Raw genomic sequence first — 18,890 nt, 5'->3', positions numbered from 1 at the left:
AATGTCATAAAAGCATGAAATGAATTAAATTCAGATCCAAAGACGAAAGCTATAAATCCAACTTCAACTTCGAGTTTACCTATTACGGAGTTTAAAGGATGGAGAAAGAGGTATAATATGTATGGGGTGTGTTGTTTAAAGGTATCTTCTGGGTAATAGTAATTTTCAGATAACAGGCTTCAGTAGAAAATTTGGCGGCTTCTATTTCCAATTCAACATGTTTCTGAACCAAATTTTATTTTTTCGCTTTTTAATAACATATTTTTTTTATAATCTACGGGAACACTACAAGAAATATGGGCTATAAGAGACCATCACAAATATGATAGTCCTGTATCCTTTGATTTTTATCCTCATTTCCAACCGAATATAACCATCCAACATGGTTGGTCGATCGCAATTATAATCATAACCAACCAAGTACCAACCCACGTTGGTCGATTTTCCTTCTTTTGAGTTAACCTTTGTGCAAAAAGTTTAATGTTTAATGACTAAATAGCAAGTTAATTCTAGTACATTGATTAGTTAGCAAGTTTTTTGAGTTTAATGACCTAGATGCATGTTGGTCATGAGTTCAATGATAATTTAGCCTATTAAAAACATTTACACATGGGATATATAATGACATAGGTCAGGGTATAGTAATACAAAAAAGTGTAAAACTCTGTAGGCCCGCCCTGGATATAAATCTAACCTAAGCAGGATCTGAACCACCAACAAACTATCAACCTTCCGATCAGCCAGATAGCCGTGATATAGCTTTAGATCATGATTTCTTCTCTGCATCCAGATCTTCAGTGGTCTGGTAAGTAGAAAGGAAAAAAGTACTTTGATTTTCCTGTAAAAACCTGCATAACAGCATGGTTAAGTAAGAGATATATAACCACAAAAATATATAACAAAAAATTTTGCACAGTAGTTTGAAGGAAAAACATACTTTATCAAGCCCAGTATCTCATGTTTGAGCTTCATCCGCATTTCTTCTTCAATATTTACCGCTTGTAGGATCTCCGGTAACTTAACTATAATTGGAGAATGTAATCAAATTAACAAAAAAAAAGAATATTGTGGCATAAATATGGTAATTGTTCTAATAAGATAAAAGAATTTAAACATTTGATGATAGAATCAAAACAGAAACATGTGTGAAATTATGCCGTAATCACATTATATGCATGCTAATACTCTAATACTATCAAATTAAATCCTGTTATGAAAACAATGTAAGATAAAATCTACTTAAATAATTGAATTAGTAAACATCTCTAACACTAGTCAAGCATACCAAAGAGTCGCAATAAATGTTCAGCTCCATATGCTACTGAAGGAGGGATGTTCTCTGCACTCAATGCTTCGTATTGTTTGCGCTCGTTATTGTACAGTAGCATTGTAAGAAGTGCTTTGTCAAAGTAATCACGTATCCCGTATAAGATTTCTTGTATTTCATCTCTCAACCTATTACCAGAAAGCATGTCAGAAGATGGATGACTACAGCATCCACATTAGCACAAAAAATGCTACATGAAAGACATTAAAAAAATTTATGACGGTAACAAAAAAGGAAAATACAAATACTTAATTAGGTAATCTGGCATCAGGAATTTAAAAACATATAGGGAACATCAAATATAGAACACCAACTTACATTTTATTCTTTTTCACTTTGAACCTAAAGTACTTCTTCAATATGTCATCGACATTTGGGGTGCGAGGAAACTTAACAAGCTGCTAGGCGACACAGGACAATTCAATACCATATTTAACATTATCACATTAGAGAATGTTAAAAATGAAAATAGCGACAACACTATTTCATTGAACCTTGAACCCAGAGATTAAATTGAAAAACATCTAAAATTTATAAAATGAAAGACTGAAATACCTTGCCTAGGCGGGTTACAAATTCAGAATCATCCACTAGTTGTTTCTTTAGCATTCTTGGAATTTCAATATTCATATTCTCCTCGGCTAACAAGATTTCTGAAAAAAGAAAAACAAAATGTAATCCCCACAAGCTACTTGATCGTGTTATAAGTTAAAATTGAGAACTCTTGTAACATATATTTTATTGTATAAATGTATGAAATATCAAATAGTTCTAACCATCAGACTCCTTTGATTTTCCCTTATCGCCAGACTTAGTGTTCGTAGCCAACTGATTTTGAATATCTTTATTAGATTGCTTGGCTTTTCCCTTATCACCAGACTTAGTGTTCTTAGCCAACTGAATTTGAATATTCTTATCAGTAAACTTCATCAGACGATCAGTTCCCAGCCATTCATCCCATCTGTTATGTAAATAGGTTTTTTAATGTTTGAGTATATAGGACGAGTAGCCATGTCTTTCCAGTGACAAAAAATGGGTTGCACTGCTCTTTTATTGTGCAACTCTTTTAAGATGTATACAAACACAATCACCATTAAAAAATCTTAAAAAACACAATTCAACACGATTCAATGTTAGATAAGGGAGCATGCTTCCACATATATGTACTCACCTTTTATTCCAACCCTGCACATATAAAGGGACCAAATTAATAAATTTTGATTATGACTATTAAACTTCCAAAGTTGTATAAGTTATTGCTTGTTCAAAGAGAGAGAACTCATTATTAAAGCATCGTGAATCTCTCAACAATATACTCACAGGATAATGAACCAAATATCTCTTTGCTGTCATGCAAGATTCAACAACCTTGAACACCTATAAAAGAAATTAAGAAACATGATTTTACCCATTTTGTTGTGAAAAAATGGCCACAAAGAATGTCAAAGATACAAAGAGAGGAAAAGCCATTTTACAGTTATTTCTACAAATTAATGGAAATGAGACTTGACACAAGAAATCTCATTTTTAAAATGCATCAAAATGCATGATAATATACAAAGTTTTACCTTGGCCTCATACCATTTGTCACTATAAGAAGCCCAAACTTTCTCACCTTCTTCATAAAGACTATTATCCGAGGAACAGTTCATCAAGTCAACCCCAGTTTTTGATTTTGGCATTTCCCTGGGGGGCACTTAAAACCTGCAGATACAAACTAGGGGGCGCTATATATAAGAATACTAAGTTTTTTGCGGCAATGGCTTAGAGAATACATGATTGAAAGGTTCTTATATAGTGAGAGTTTATTATGACCTAGTTCACACGCATACATGTTAACTGAAACTTTTCTCACTAGTCCGTGTCCTTTTACAATTCATATAATATTTTGTTCATTTTTCAAAAAAGAATGCTTCTATTTTTTTTAACACCTCGACTGAGGTGTCAGAAGGTTCTACAACCAGTGACCAGGGATCAGTTTCGACCACAGTAAGCAGTGAACCGATAAAATTCAGGCTGTTAAGTGATGTTTATAATGATATAGAAGAAATTGAGCTGGCTGACGATTTGTTGTTACTTAGTATTGAATAACCTACATCATTTGATCAAGCTGTACTAGAGAAAGAATGGAGACAGGCTATGGAAACAGAACTCGAAGCAATAGAAAAAAATGATACGTGGGAATTGATGGACTTGCCAAAAGGTCATAAGCCAATTGGTTTGAAATGGGTGTACAAAATTAAAAAGGACTCGAATGGAACAATAGTAAAGCACAAGGCTAGACTCGTGGCAAAGGGATATGTTCAAAAATAGGGTATAGACTTCGAAGTAGCATTCGCTCCAGTCACTCGTCTAGAAACTGTTCGACTTTTGCTAGCTTTGTCGGCAACAAACAGTTGGGAGGTACATCATTTGGATGTAAAGTCTGCGTTTCTAAATGGCACAATTGAGGAAGAGGTATGTTAGATATATTTGATAATGTCATGGCTAATGTGATTTATGTTTAGTTTTCAGATCTTACTTAAACAGGATAAATCAGTACTTATTGGAAGTCAGGACTTAAGGATATCAGTACTTATATTATCAGGAGATAATCATCAGAAGATGGATATCAGAACTTAAGTACTGAAGGACGTTCAGATAAGGAAGGCAGCTGGTTAAAGGAAAGAAGATCGAGACAAACATAAGAAGCGATATGCATGAAGAAGGAATTCTATGAAGAATAGAATACTTGGAAGAAAAGATATCTAATTGATATATTTTAGGAAGCAGAATTATATTCCAGATCAATTAGCGATTTTCTTGTAACTATGTAGTATACAAACACAGATATAGGGTTTACACTATAAGTGTTATCACAATCAAGAAGATTATTCTTTTGTAACCCTAGCAGCTCTCGTGATATTTGTTCATCACTGAGAGAGAACAGTTCCATACTGTAACAGAGTTTATTGTTTCAATAAAGTTTGTTTTCTGTTACTTGAGTTATTAAAGTTCGATTTGATTGTGCTATACATTGTATTCACCCCCCTCTACAGTGTGTGTGTGTGACCTAACAAGTGGTATCAGAGCCTATCTGTTAACACACAAACAGTTTAAGATCCAAACATAATCATGTCTGAAGTAGAAACTCCAACTAAGCCCACCAAAGCTGAAGAACCTCCAAAGACACAAATTCAAAGTCGATATGAGACTATTAGAGTTCCCATATTGAGACCATCTGAATATGCCATATGGAAGGTGAGGATGACCATGTTTCTGGAAGCTACAGATCCAGAATATCTTGATAGAATCAAGGAAGGGCCTCACAAACCAACCAAGCTCGCTGTTGCAGTTGCAGGTGATGCAGCAAATTCTGTACCAAAAGAGAAGAGTGATTACACTGCTGAAGATATCGCATCAATTGCTAAGGATGCTAAGGTACGACACTTACTGCATAGTGCTATTGATAATGTAATGTCAAACAGGGTAATAAACTGGAAGACTGCAAAGGAGATATGGGATGCCTTGGAAACAAGATGTGAGGGAACAGATACGATTAAGAAGAACAGGAAGACAATACACACTCAAGAGTATGAACACTTTGACTCAAAGGCTAATGAGTCATTGACTGATTTATATGATAGATTTGTCAAACTCTTGAATGATTTGTCACTGGTTAATAAGGAGTATGATCTTGAAGATTCAAACCTTAAATTCATGTTAGCTCTTCCTGAATGCTGGGATTTGAAGGCAACAACAATAAGAGACAACTATAATCTTGATGAAATAACTCTTGATGAAATTTATGGAATGCTCAAGACTCATGAACTTGAGATGGAACAAAGAAGCAAAAGGAAAGGAGGAAAGTCAAGGACAGTTGCTCTTAAGGCTGAAAAAGAATCCCCCAAGGCAGCTACCTCATGGAAAGACAAGGGTAAAGCTCTCTTCACAAAGTCTGATACTGAGTCATCAAGTTCTAAAAGTGATGATGACTCAGAATCTGAAAGCTTGCCTGAGACGGATGCTGATGAAGAGATGATGAAGCTGTGTGCTCTTATGGTGAAAGGAATCACAAAGATTGCATACAGGAAGTTCAGGAAGGGAAAGAAGTTTTCCAGGAAAGGCACAAGTTTTGATAAGTAGAATTTCAGAAAATCTGAGGGCAGAGGAGGAAAGTCTGACAGATGAGATTATACAAATGTCAAATGCTACAACTGTGCTGAGAAAGGCCACATATCTCCTGATTGCAAGAAAGTGAAGAGTGACAAAGGCAAGGCTCTTGTCACAAAGAAGAAAAGCTGGACAGACACCTCAGATTCTGAAAGTGAGGAGAATTATGCCTTGATGGCAAATGCTGATAAGGTAAGTGCTGAAAGCAGTTCTGAAGCTGCTGAATTAAAGGTACCTCAAACTACTTATGCCTTTCATACTGATGATATTAATGAGTTGAGAAGATATCCTAAAACCATGTTTATTAGTTATAGAGATTAAACTTTAACATGTGAAAGATTAACTTCTGAAAATCTTGCTTGTAAAAAGAGGAATGATTATTTAGAAAAAGAGTTAGTCATGTTCCATCAAACTCAGAAAGATAGAGATGATGCTTTCTATGTTAGGGATGAAGTGCTTAAAATGAATGAATCTCTAACAGCTGAGTTAGAAAAGGAAAGAGAGATTATCAGGACTTGGACTAACTCTGGCAGAACAACTCAGAATTTGTTAAGTAGTAAAAACTGGAAAGAGGGCTTAGGTTATGGAGAAGATAAGAATGATAAAGGAACTGTAGATATTAAGCTTGTAGTTGTTAAACAAAAGCCAAAGTTAAAACCTGTTAAGTTTGTAGCTGTAAAGTCTGATAATGAGAAATCAGAAGTTAAAAAGGAATTAACTTCTGACAAACTAAAATAGGAAAAGACAACTGAAGTAAATGTAGGCTTAATGACTAAGAAGCAGCTTAAGCATAAGCTGAAAGATGTTAAGAATGCAAACAAGGTAAAATCACCTAGGAAAAATAGGAATGGAAAGGAAGGTGTGAATAAAAGCAATGATTATAAGCCTGTTCCTGAAGCTCCTAGGAAAACGTGTCATAACTGTGGAAGTCTAACCATCTGGCTTCTTTTTGCAGGAAGAATAAGAACATAAACTCCTTACCTTCAAAGTCAGGAGTTAAGAGTCAGTCTGTTAGATATAAGCCACAAAATCCTTGTTTTCATTGTGGTAATTTATGGCATTCCATTTATACTTGTAAGGAATATCATAGTTTGTACTATGATTATTATCAAATAAAACCTTCTTTAAAGAAAGTTACCATTGTTCCTTCTAGTATAAGTTCTGATTCAAAGTCTGATATTGTAAATTCTGATAAGAAAAATGTTAACATAAAATCTGATGCTAAATCCGCTGCATATGTTAACAGACTTAATAAGGCCAAAGGATCCAAGCATGTATGGGTCCTTAAAACTAATAATTAGTGCTCTTTGTGATTGTAGGGCAACAGGAAAAACATCCTAGTTCTAGACAGTGGATGCTCAGGACATATGACTGGAAATAAAGCCCTGCTATCAGACTTTGTGGAGAAGGCTGGCCCAAGTGTTTCTTATGGAGATGGCAATATTGGAAGAATATTGGGATATGGCAATATCAATCTTGGGAATGTCATCATTAAAGAAGTAGCTCTGGTCTCAGGACTTAAACACAATCTGCTAAGTGTCAGTCAAATCTGTGACAGAGGTTATCATGTGGATTTCTTTGAAGAACACTGTGAAGTTATAAGTAAATCTACAGGCAAAGTTGTTCTGAAAGGATACAGGCGTGGTAACATTTATGAAGCCAAGCTTTCAACAAGTACTGATGGTTCTGTAATCTGTCTGATGAGTAGAGCACCAATTGAAGAAAGCTGGAATTGGCACAAGAAACTCTCTCATTTAAATTTCAACAATATAAATGAACTAGTCAAGAAAGATCTTGTGAGAGGACTGCCAAAGTCAGTATTTGCTCCTGATGGCCTTTGTGATTCTTGTCAGAAGGCTAAACAAAGGAAATCATCATTCAAGAGCAAGACTGAATCATCAATTCTTGAACCTTATCACCTTCTACATGTTGATCTATTTGGTCCAGTAAATGTCATGTCTATTGCAAAGAAGAAATATGCTATGGTCATAGTGGATGAGTTCACCAGATACACACGGGTGTATTTCTTGCACACAAAAAGTGAAACTGCATCTATCTTGATTGATCATGTCAAACAACTGGATAAATTGGTCAAAGATTCTATGAAGAGAATAAGGAGTGATAATGGCACTGAGTTCAAGAATTTGATAATGGAAGAGTTCTGTAAAAACCATGGAATCAAGCAGGAATTCTCTGCTCCTGGAACTCCATAGCAAAATGGAGTTGTTGAAAGGAAGAATAGAACTCTCATTGAAGCTGCACGTACAATGCTTGAAGAAGCAAAGCTTCCAACCTATTTCTGGGCTGAAGCTGTGCAGACTGCTTGTTTTACTCAAAATGCAACACTCATTAACAAGCAAGGAAAGATACCATATGAGATGGTGAAGAAAAAGAAGCCAAATCTGAAGTATTTTCATGTATTTGGATGCAAGTGTTTTGTTCTTAAGACTCATCCTGAACAGCTATCCAAATTTGATCTAAAAGCTGATGAAGGAATCTTTATTGGATATCCACTTTATTGAGAACAAGAGTGGTCTTGGAGTCTATCAATGTCTCTTTTGATGACAAGAAGATTACTGGACTTGAAGATTTTATTGATCATGATCAGCTGAGATTTGAAAATGAAGACTCAAATTTTGATACTGAAAATCCTGACAATCTAAATCCTCATACTGCAAACTCTGATGGATTACACTCTGATGTTATTGAAACTGTGGTGACTACGCCAAAGGAAGATGCACCTATGCAGGGGGAGCATACTCAAGATCTAACCAAATCTCAAGAAGCATCAGAACATACATCTGGCTTTTCAAGTTCTGATTCATCAAGTTCTGATAAGCCAAGTTATGATAGTTCTGAAAATCTAAATTCTGAAGAATCCAACTCAGAGAGCATAGTTTCAGGGGGAGCATCAGAAAATGTTAATGAAGACAGCATGGATCATGGGGGAGTATCCAGTTCTAGAGAAAACCTTCCATCTGCAAGGAAGTGGACTAAATCACATACACCTGATTTGATAATTGGAAATCCTGATGCAGGTGTCAGAACTAGAACAGCTACTTCAAGTGAATGTCTTTACAATTTTTTTCTTTCTCAGACTGAGCCAAAGAAAGTGGAAGAAGCTCTTCAAGATGTTGATTGGGTGCAAGCAATGCAGGAAGAGTTAAATGAATTTGAAAGAAACAAAGTCTAGACCCTAGTGCCAAGACCAAAGAACAGATCTGTTGTTGGTACAAAATGGGTATTCAGAAATAAAACTGATAGTGATGGCATAATTACAAGGAATAAGGCAGGGCTGGTTGCAAAAGGATATTCTCAACAGGAGGGAATTGATTATGATGAAACATTTGCACCAGTTGCTAGATTGGAAGCCATAAGGATATTTTTGGCTTATGATACTCACAAAAAGTTTGCTATCTTTCAAATGGATGTGAAAAGTGCTTTTCTCAATGGAGAATTGGAGGAAGAAGTATATGTTGAACAACCTTCAGGCTTTGTAGATTCCAAATATCCAGATTATGTCTACAGGCTTGATAAAGCACTTTATGGACTTAAGCAAGCTCCAATTGAAATCTTTTGGTCAAATAACTAATCAAATAATTTCGAGAAATAATTTTATTTGACAAAATAATTCAAAAGAAAAATACAATCAATTCATACCTTAATTGCAACTCAATTAATACACTGATTATGACATTCTGACTCCGACTCATATGTCAGGCCAAACACTCAACTCTTGTAGCCGACAAAAAAAGAGGAAACTTTGATTGTAGCAAGAGTAAAAAAATACTTTTAAACTCTTTATTTTTTGTTCAAAATTGTACTACCCTCTACTGTACAATGAGAGGTTTAGTTGAAAATAAAACAACAAAAAAATTAAAACTTTGATGTCAAAATTACTCAATAAGAAGCATTCACAAGAAATTGATAATTCGGGTGCAAAAAAAGAGTGAAACTATTGTGAATAGAAGCACTAAGTAGGGTCAAGAACTTTGTATTGATAATTCTCAACAATGATTCATCGACAGTACATCGTGTTCACTGATCTGCAATTATAATGCATCATTTTATAATTATTATATGGTAATAAAATTGAGATAGAAATTAAGAAAATTATTTATAGAAATTCATGGAAAAAAAAGAATGTAATATGGTTAATAAACTAATTAGATAATCACCAATGCCCATAAAATCATGTGACTAAAAACAAGTAATCATGTGATCAGTTTGGTTACTATTTTTTATTAGAATAAAATAATAGTAATGTATGTAATCAGTTAAGATTTTAATTTTTTGTATTAAGTCTGCCAAGATAGCTATCGCTAAGAAAGCAAGTAAATCTACACTTCAACAAATAAGGAAGTGAAGAGTTCACCTTCACAGAACCTTTTAAAGCCGACATGTAGTAAGTTGTAAAAATAACGTGGCAATATTAAAAGTGGTTCAGTTACTGCTTTTGTGGCTTTACGGGAACGTCATGAGCAAAACCTAGAAGTTGATCCAAGGGTTGAGGATACTGGTCAGTCTACTTTAAATGATAATTAAGAAGAAGTTGAACATATACGGTATATTTACACATGAATTCCCAGTTGTACGATAATTTAGAGTATAGCTCCTAAAAAATTTCTACATCTTTTATACCTGGACAGCTCCTAAAAAATTTAAAGGAGTGTCAAAATGTTAAAAGTTCATGGTAGGAGTTCGTTATTAGCCCTAGGCATTAAAGTAGCACCACCATGTGCACGTATCTTTCTTTTAGTTCCCTCCTTTCTGGGGTTCACGACTTCTTTTATATGTCCAAATATTGAGCCCATATTGACTGGTGGATCAAGAATAGGCATTTCAGGGAAGATGCAGATATAACAGATACGGAAGGGGAGCTCTACCCTGCGAAAGTTGATCATAATTAGGTAAAGAGCTCTCTAATAAAAAGGTGGTGATTAAATTGAATAAATGCAGAAGCCTAGACGAGAGATAAGAAATTTTCTGCGGATGCTAGTTAAGGATCATGTGTCTCTTACTCATGTCCACTGCATGTTATTCTAGAAGAACTAAAGAACAAAATATTGCATTATGTTCTGGTAACCTTTATTACCAAAATCTATTCCTTTTTATTCATATGTTTGCTTCAAAATAATGTATTTTATGTTTGACACATTATAGGAAAGGTACGATATTCCTGAACACTGCAACAAGTGGATAAAAAGGAGTATTTAATACTTGTTCGAGAGTGCAAAAGTCCCGTGTGAAGAAGAATCAGTACAAAAAATATGCCACTGACGAGGAAAGGATTGAAAACATGCCGGATAAAATTTCATTTGATGATTCTAAGTTATGGATGAAGTATCGGGAAGATGAAGGAGTTCGGGTACTCTTAATAAACATGCATATATAAAGTAGACTTAAAGTCGAGTAACCATTTACTTCAATTTTTTTGGTACATCTAAGTACAATTTGAGTCAAGAATTTCATTTTTTAATAATAGACACTTGAAAAGGAGAATGCAGTCTATCGTAATTCATATGCTGACCACGCACTCTCGGCCGCAAATCTCCGCTGAAATTAGAGACAAATTGGTATGACATGGTTTTAAAATATGAAAAATCAACATATTTAATTTTGATATGTTATATTTTAGCCAAAGTGGTACGACATTACTTTTTATTTTTGTGTGTTTTTTTATATATGCTAGAAAAGCAAAGACCCCAATTCAGAATCATAATGTGATGAATTCATGTGAACTTCCACCACTAACCATATAACAACAATACAAAATCGGAAAAATAACTCAAATAAATATACATAAACTAATTCCTTAAGCTAACCAAGAAACTTACTATAATCAATTGAAATACAAACCCATAAAACACGGAATTTGAAATACACATACAAGGAGACATAATTTAACAAAAAAAAAATAAGAACCCAATTAAACACATAAAAGTGAGAAGACGTAAATAATGTCAAAGAGACATATTTAACATATATTGTGAATTCCAAATATTAATTACGAATTTTAAAATTATTGAAATAATTAAGAATCCCCAAAAATCGAGGGTTTACAAATATTAAATTAATAATTATACAAATAAGATATTGAATTCATACTATAAACATATGTCATAAAAGCTTGAAACGAACTAAATTCAGATCCAAAGACGAAAGCTTTAAATCCAACTTCAACTTCGAGTTTACCTATTACGGAGTTTCAAGGATGGAGAAAGAGGTATAATATGTATTGGGTGTGTTGTTTAAAGGTATCTTTTGGGTAATAGTAATTTTCAGATAACAGGCTTCAGTAGAAAATTTGGCGGCTTCTATTTCCAATTCAACAAGTTTCTGAACCAAATTTTATTTTTTCGCTTTTTAATAACATATTTTTTTATAATCTACGGCAATACTACAAGAAATATGGGCTATAAGAGACCATCACAAATATGATAGTCCTGTATCCTTTGATTTTTATCCTCATTTCCAACCGAATATAACCATCCAACATGGTTGGTCGATCGCAATTATAATCATAACCAACCAAGTACCAACCCACGTTGGTCGATTTTCCTTCTTTTGAGTTAACCTTTGTGCAAATAGTTTAATGTTTAATGACTAAATAGCAAGTTAATTCTAGTACATTGATCAGTTAGCAAGTTTTTTGAGTTTAATGACCTAGATGCATGTTGGTCATGAGTTCAATGATAATTTAACCTATTAAAAATATTTACACATGGGATATATAATGACATAGGCCAGGGTATAGTAATACAAAAAAGTGTAAAACTCTCTAGGCCCGCCCTGGATATAAATCTAACCTAAGCAAGATCTGAACCACCAACAAACTATCAACCTTCCGATCATCCAGATAGCCGTGATATAGCTTTAGATCATTATTTCTTCTCTGCATCCAGATCTTCAGGGGTCTGGTAAGTAGAAAGGAGAAAAGTACTTTGATTTTCCTGCAAAAACCTGCATAACAGCATGGTTAAGTACTAGATTTATAACCACAGAAATATATACCAAAAATTTTTGCACAGTAGTTTGAAGGAAAAAACATACTTTATCAAGCCCGGTATCTCATGTTCGAGCTTCATCCGCATTTCTTCTTCAATATTTACATCTTGTAGGATCTCCGGTAACTTAACTATAATTGGAGAATGTAATCAAATTAACAAAAAAAAAAGAATATTGTGGCATAAATATGGTAATTGTTCTAATTAGATAAAAGAATTTAAACATTTGATGATAGAATCAAAAGAGAAACATGTGAGAAATTATGCCGTAATCACATTATATGCATGCTAATACTCTAATACTATCAAATTAAATCCCGTTATGAAAAGAATGTAAGATAAAATCTACTTAAATAATTGAATTAATAAACATCTCTAACACTAGTCAAGTATACCAAAGAGACGCAATAAATGTTCAGCTCCATATGCTACTGAAGGAGGGATGTTCTCTGCACTCAATGCTTCGTATTGTTTGCGCTCGTTATTGTACAGTAGCATTGTAGGAAGTGCTTTGTCAAAGTAATAACGTATCCCGTATAAGATTTCTTGTATTTCATCTCTCAACCTATTACCAGAAAGCATGTCAGAAGATGGATGACTGCAGCATCCACATTAGCACAAAAAATGCTACATGAAAGACACTTAAAAATTATATGACGGTAACCAAAAAGGAAAATACAAATACTTAATTAGGTAATCTGGCATCAAGAATTTAAAAATATATAGGGAACATCAAATATAGAACACCAACTTACATGTTATTCTTTTTCACTTTGAACCTAAAGTACTTCTTCAATATGTCATCGACATTTGGGTTGCGAGGAAGCTTAACAAGCTGCTAGGCGACACAGGACAATTCAATACCATAATTAACAATATCACATTAGAGAATGCTAAAAATGAAAATAGCGACAACAATATTTCATTGAACCTTGAACCCAGAGATTAAATTGAAAAATATCTAAAATTTATAAAGTGAAAGACTGAAATACCTTGCCTAGGCTGGTTACAAATTCAGAATCATCCACTAGTTGTTTCTTTAGCATTCTTGGAATTTCAATATTCATATTCTCCTCGGCTAACAAGATTTCTGAAAAAAGAAAAACAAAATGTAATCCCCACAAGCTACTTGATCGTGTTATAAGTTAAAATTGAGAACTCTTGTAACATATATTTTATTGTATAAATGTATGAAATATCAAATAGTTCTAACCATCAGACTCCTTTGTAACCATCAGACTCCTTTGCTTTTCCCTTATCGCCAGACTTAGTGTTCGTAGCCAACTGATTTTGAATATCTTCATTAGCTTGCTTGGCTTTTCCCTTATGGCCAGACTTAGTGTTCTTAGCCAACTGAATTTGAATATTCTCATCAGTAAACTTCATCAGACGATCAGTTCCCAGCCATTCATCCCATCTGTTATGTAAATAGGTTTTTTAATGTTTGAGTATATAGGACGAGTAGCCATGTCTTGCCAGGGACAAAAAATGGGTTGCACTGCTCTTTTATTGTGCAACTTTTTTAAGATGTATACAAACACAATCACCATTAAAAAATCTTAAAAAACACAATTCCACAAGATTCAATGTTTGACAAGGGAGCATGCTTCCACATATATGTACTCACCTTTTATTCCAACCCTGCACATATAAAGGGACCAAATCAATAAATTTTGATTATGACTATTAAACTTCCAAAGTTATATAAGTTATTGCTTGTTAAAAGAGAGAGAACCGATTATTAAAGCATCGTGAATCTCTCAACAATATACTCACAGCATAATGAACCAAATATCTCTTTGCTGTCATGCTAGATTCAACAACCGTCAACACCTATAAAAGAAATTAAGAAACATGATTTTACCCATTTTGTTGTGAAAAAAACGGCCACAAAGAATGTCAAAGATACAAAGAGAGGAAAAGCCATTTTACAGTTATTTCTACAAATTAATGGAAATGAGACTTGACACAAGAAATCAAATTTTTAAAATGCATCAAAATGCATGATAATATACAAAGTTTTACCTTGGCCTCATACCATTTGTCACTATAAGAAGCCCAAACTTTCTCACCTTCTTCATAAAGACTATTATCCGAGGAACAGTTCATCAAGTCAACCCCAGTTTTTGATTTTGGCATTTCCCTGGGGGGCACTTAAAACCTGCAGATACAAACTAGGGGGCGCTATATATAAGAATACTAAGTTGTTTGCGGCAATGTCTTAGAGAATACACGATTGAAAGGTTCTTATATAGTGAGAGTTTATTATGACCTAGTTGACACGCATTCATGTTAACTGAAACTTTTCTCACTAGTCGCGTCCTTAGCTGAACAGTCGTGTCCTTTTACAATTCTTACAATTTATACAATATTTTGTTCATTTTTCAAAAAAGAATGCTTCTATTTTTTTTAATACTTTAAAGAGGAGATTGAAAAAAAATTAGAGCTCTTTTTTTATGGGAAAAAAATATGAAAATTAAAAAATATATAAATTATGTTCAAGGGTCTTGAAAATATTTATACTAGTTATACCACAAGTTATAAATTTCAACTTAACTAATCATCAAAGTTAAATTAAAAAATATAAAACAGGTATTTTCGTAAAATGAGTTGTTTTAGTTGAGAAAAATAGAAAATATAATGTGTTTTACCTGAAAAGATAATTGGTTAGTTATAAATATAAAAATTATGACCAAAAATCAAAACTTTCAACATTTTCAATGTTCGGGCACCTAGACACATACTATACATTTATTCCATTTAAACTCGCATATTATATTTTTTTATTTGCTAGAAAATATGCTAGGAAATATTTTTAGCGATAAAAAATCGAGAATAAAATCTACAGAAACAATTTTCCTCATTGATAAAAATATATCATCTAATTGAATGTCTAAAATAACACACTAAAAATCTTTTTGAGCCCCTCAAAAGTGAAACCCCATGAAAAAACTAGGGGGAAAAAGAGTGCCCCTATACATTACATTCTATACTAAAATTAAGAATAAAACTAGTGTCTTCCAAAAGTTACGAGAATTCCTTCATGTCACCAAAATTGTTGTTAAATTAATTTGAAAAGTGAGCATTGTGTTTTAAAATCTGATAAGAGAACACCAATTAAATCTCTTTCAAGTATCGTGAAAACAACAACAAATTAAAAAATTAAAATAAAATAAGGAGAATATGTTAAAAATGAGAGAAAATTAAACGGATAAATATTAATTTATTATAACAAACGAATGTACATACAATTCATAAAAACAAAGAAATAAAATAAAGTCTAACAAAAAGAACCAACAAAGTGGCATGTAAAAGGCCAAAATATATGTCATCAAATAAGTCATCTATAAAAGATATAACATTAGCCTTCAATCAAGACACTAATTGAAATCTTTTGGTCAAATAACTAATCAAATAATTTCGAGAAATAATTTTATTTGACAAAATAATTCAAAAGAAAAATACAATCAATTCATACCTTAATTGCAACTCAATTAATACACTGATTATGACATTCTGACTCCGACTCATATGTGAGGCCAAACACTCAACTCTTGTAGCCGACAAAAAAAAGAGGAAACTTTGATTGTAGCAAGAGTAAAAAAATACTTTTAAACTCTTTGTTTTTTGTTCAAAATTGTACTACCCTCTACTGTACAATGAGAGGTTTAGTTGAAAAGAAAACAACAAAAAATTAATACTTTGATGTCAAAATTACTCAATAAGAAGCATTCACAAGAAATTGATAATTCGGGTGCAAAAAAAAGAGTGAGACTATTGTGAATAGAAGCACTAAGTAGGGTTAAGAACTTTGTATTGATAATTCTCAACAATGATTCATCGACAGTACATCGTGTTCACTGATGTGCAATTATAATGCATCTTGTTATAATTATTATATGGAAATAAAATTGAGATAGAAATTAAGAAAATTATTTATAGAAATTCATGGAAAAAAAAAGAATGTAAAATGGTTAATAAACTAATTAGATAATCAGTAATTCCCATAAAATTATGTGACTAAAAACAAGTAATCATGTGATCAGTTTGGTTACTATTTTTTATTAGGATAAAATAATAGAAATGTATGTAATCAGTTAAGATTTTAATTTGTTGTATTAAGTCTGCCAAGATAAAGAAGATAAAATCTGGTCTCAGAACTCCTTCCCAAGTTGAGAAGAACCATGTGCCAGCTATAGCGAAGAAAGCAAGTAAATATACACTTCTACAAATAAGGAAGTGAAGAATTCACCTTCAGGAAACCTTTTAAAGCCGAAATGTAGTAAGTTGTAAAAATAACATGGCAATATTAAAAGTGGTTCAGTTACTGTTTTTGTGGCTTTACGGGAAGGTCATGAGCAAAACCTTGAAGTTGATCCAAGGGTTAAGGATACTGGTTAGTCTACTTTAAATGATAATTAAGAAGAAGTTGAACAGGTACTGTATATTTACACATGAATTCCAAATTGTATGATAATTTAGAGTATAGCTCCTAAAAAATTTCTACATCTTTTATACCTGGACAGCTCCTAAAATATTTAGAGGAGTGTCAAAATATTAAAAGTTTGTGGTAGGAGTTTGTTATTAGCCCTAGGCTTTAAAGTAGCAGTACCATGTGCCGGTATCTTTCTTTCAGTTCCCTCCTTTCTGGAGTTCATGACTTCTTTTATATGTCCGAATACTGAGCCGATATACCTTCTTTACAGCCTCTCGGGGGATGACTGGTGGATCAAGAATAGGCCTTTCAGAAGGCATAGAAACTACATAGGAGGAAGATGCAGATATAACAGATGTGGAAGAGGAGCTCTACCCTGCGAAAGTTGATCATAATTAGGTAAAGAGCTCTCTAATAAAAAGGTGGTGATTAAATTGAATAAATGCAGAAGCCTAGACGAGAGATAAGAAATTTTCTGCGGATGCTAGTTAAGGATCATGTGTCTCTTACTCATGTCCACTGCATGTTATTCTAGAAGAACTAAAAATATATAAACGATCCAGAGCTAGGTATCAGAAATTGGTATCAGAGCTAGTAATAGGCGGGAGATGAACAGTAAAAACACTGTAGCAAAAGTAGCCGTGAATAGTAGACAGTGAATAGTAACTAATGAATAGTAAAAAGTACATGAATAGTGAAAATGAAATAAAATTTAAGGTTAAATGAGACCTCCGGCAAGAATAAATAGAGAAAGGAATAAATAATATAAATCTAAAATAATAGCAACTCTATTAATTTTATTTATAGTAGAAAACAAAGCAACACAACAGATGTGTAAGAAAATTTTATACAGACAATTAATCTGACTTATGGAAGATTTAAGGATACGATCAATTCAGTATATAGTTGATAAAGAACCAACATATAACAGGCTAATAAATCAACATATTGAAAGTTGTAAGATAAGCATGCAAATAATAAATGAAAAATTAGATATTATAGCTATGTTACAAACAATGTTGGAAGAAAGAGATGAAAAAATTAGGAGACTAGAGGAAGAAAAACTTTTATTAAAACGAGAAAAATTTATTAAAGATACTAATTTAGAAATCGAAATAAAAGACTTAAAAGAAGTATTAACTGAATAATATAGATTAATAGACGATTTAAGACAAAAAAATTAAAAAATGAATTGGACAGATCCAAATGCAATAACTAGAAATAATAGAAAACTAAAGCAATTAATAAAAAATCAAGAAAAAATAGAAATAGATCTGGAAAAATTACTAGAAAGAAAAAATAAAATAACATGGACAAGAGAGAATAATGAAGAAATTATGAGAATTTACCAACAACTTGGTAATATGGTAATAACATTTAGAAATAATAAACTAAGAATACAAGGACTTAAAAGAATAATTTTAACAATTAATATAACTGGATAAAATATAGATGGATAAAATGTCATTAGAAGAAATAAGTGAAAAACAAGATATATATTATCAAATGGATGAATACGAAGGAGGAACATCACAAACCCTAAGTTTTAAACCAGATATATATAATCAAATTCAAAGTGAAACAGAAGAATTAACAATAAAAAAGATATTCAAGACATCATATTTTGAAAGAAATAAGGAAGTTAGGTATATAGCCCAAAAACATGAGAATGTAATAAATATAGATACAATAAATGGAAAAACAAGAATAAATTTAATAACAAATGGATTAATAAAAAGAGAATTATCCAAATTAAAACAAAAGGAAGCAAATAAACTAAAAATATATATTTTTTGGAGCAATAGAATTTACAATAAAAGCATATTTTCAGAAAAATATCGATACTCCTGTACAGATATATGTATTGGATGATAGAATAATAGGAAATATACAAGATTCATTAATAGCGGTAATAAAAGGAAACTTGATATATCAGAAATTAAAATTTATAATACAACCCGATTTCAGT

The 18,890-nt window shown here is 32.6% G+C and overlaps 2 protein-coding genes across 2 annotated transcripts; both read right to left on the bottom strand.

The window, feature by feature from the left end:
• Nucleotides 1-766: 766 nt before the first annotated feature.
• Nucleotides 767-3,009, bottom strand: LOC141720165 (protein MRG2-like). The gene is made up of 9 exons (XM_074522520.1): nucleotides 2,896-3,009; nucleotides 2,648-2,704; nucleotides 2,499-2,512; nucleotides 2,104-2,288; nucleotides 1,883-1,980; nucleotides 1,646-1,725; nucleotides 1,286-1,488; nucleotides 938-1,022; nucleotides 767-848 (listed from the first exon to the last, which is right to left on the bottom strand). The coding sequence occupies exons 1-9, from the start codon at nucleotides 3,007-3,009 to the stop codon at nucleotides 767-769; spliced, it is 918 nt and encodes a 305-aa protein (XP_074378621.1).
• Nucleotides 3,010-12,363: 9,354 nt separating this feature from the next.
• Nucleotides 12,364-14,625, bottom strand: LOC141720164 (protein MRG1-like). Its single transcript, XM_074522519.1, has 9 exons — nucleotides 14,512-14,625; nucleotides 14,263-14,319; nucleotides 14,114-14,127; nucleotides 13,719-13,903; nucleotides 13,479-13,576; nucleotides 13,242-13,321; nucleotides 12,882-13,084; nucleotides 12,533-12,617; nucleotides 12,364-12,442 (listed from the first exon to the last, which is right to left on the bottom strand). Exons 1-9 carry the CDS (start codon nucleotides 14,623-14,625, stop codon nucleotides 12,364-12,366), a joined length of 915 nt encoding a protein of 304 aa, XP_074378620.1.
• Nucleotides 14,626-18,890: the final 4,265 nt, after the last annotated feature.

The sequence above is a fragment of the Apium graveolens genome, chromosome 4 (genome assembly GCF_009905375.1).
Source record: "Apium graveolens cultivar Ventura chromosome 4, ASM990537v1, whole genome shotgun sequence".
Taxonomy (NCBI): domain Eukaryota; kingdom Viridiplantae; phylum Streptophyta; class Magnoliopsida; order Apiales; family Apiaceae; genus Apium; species Apium graveolens.
Note: the sequence above shows the minus strand (reverse complement) of the source record. Positions and strands in the feature narration are given on the sequence as shown.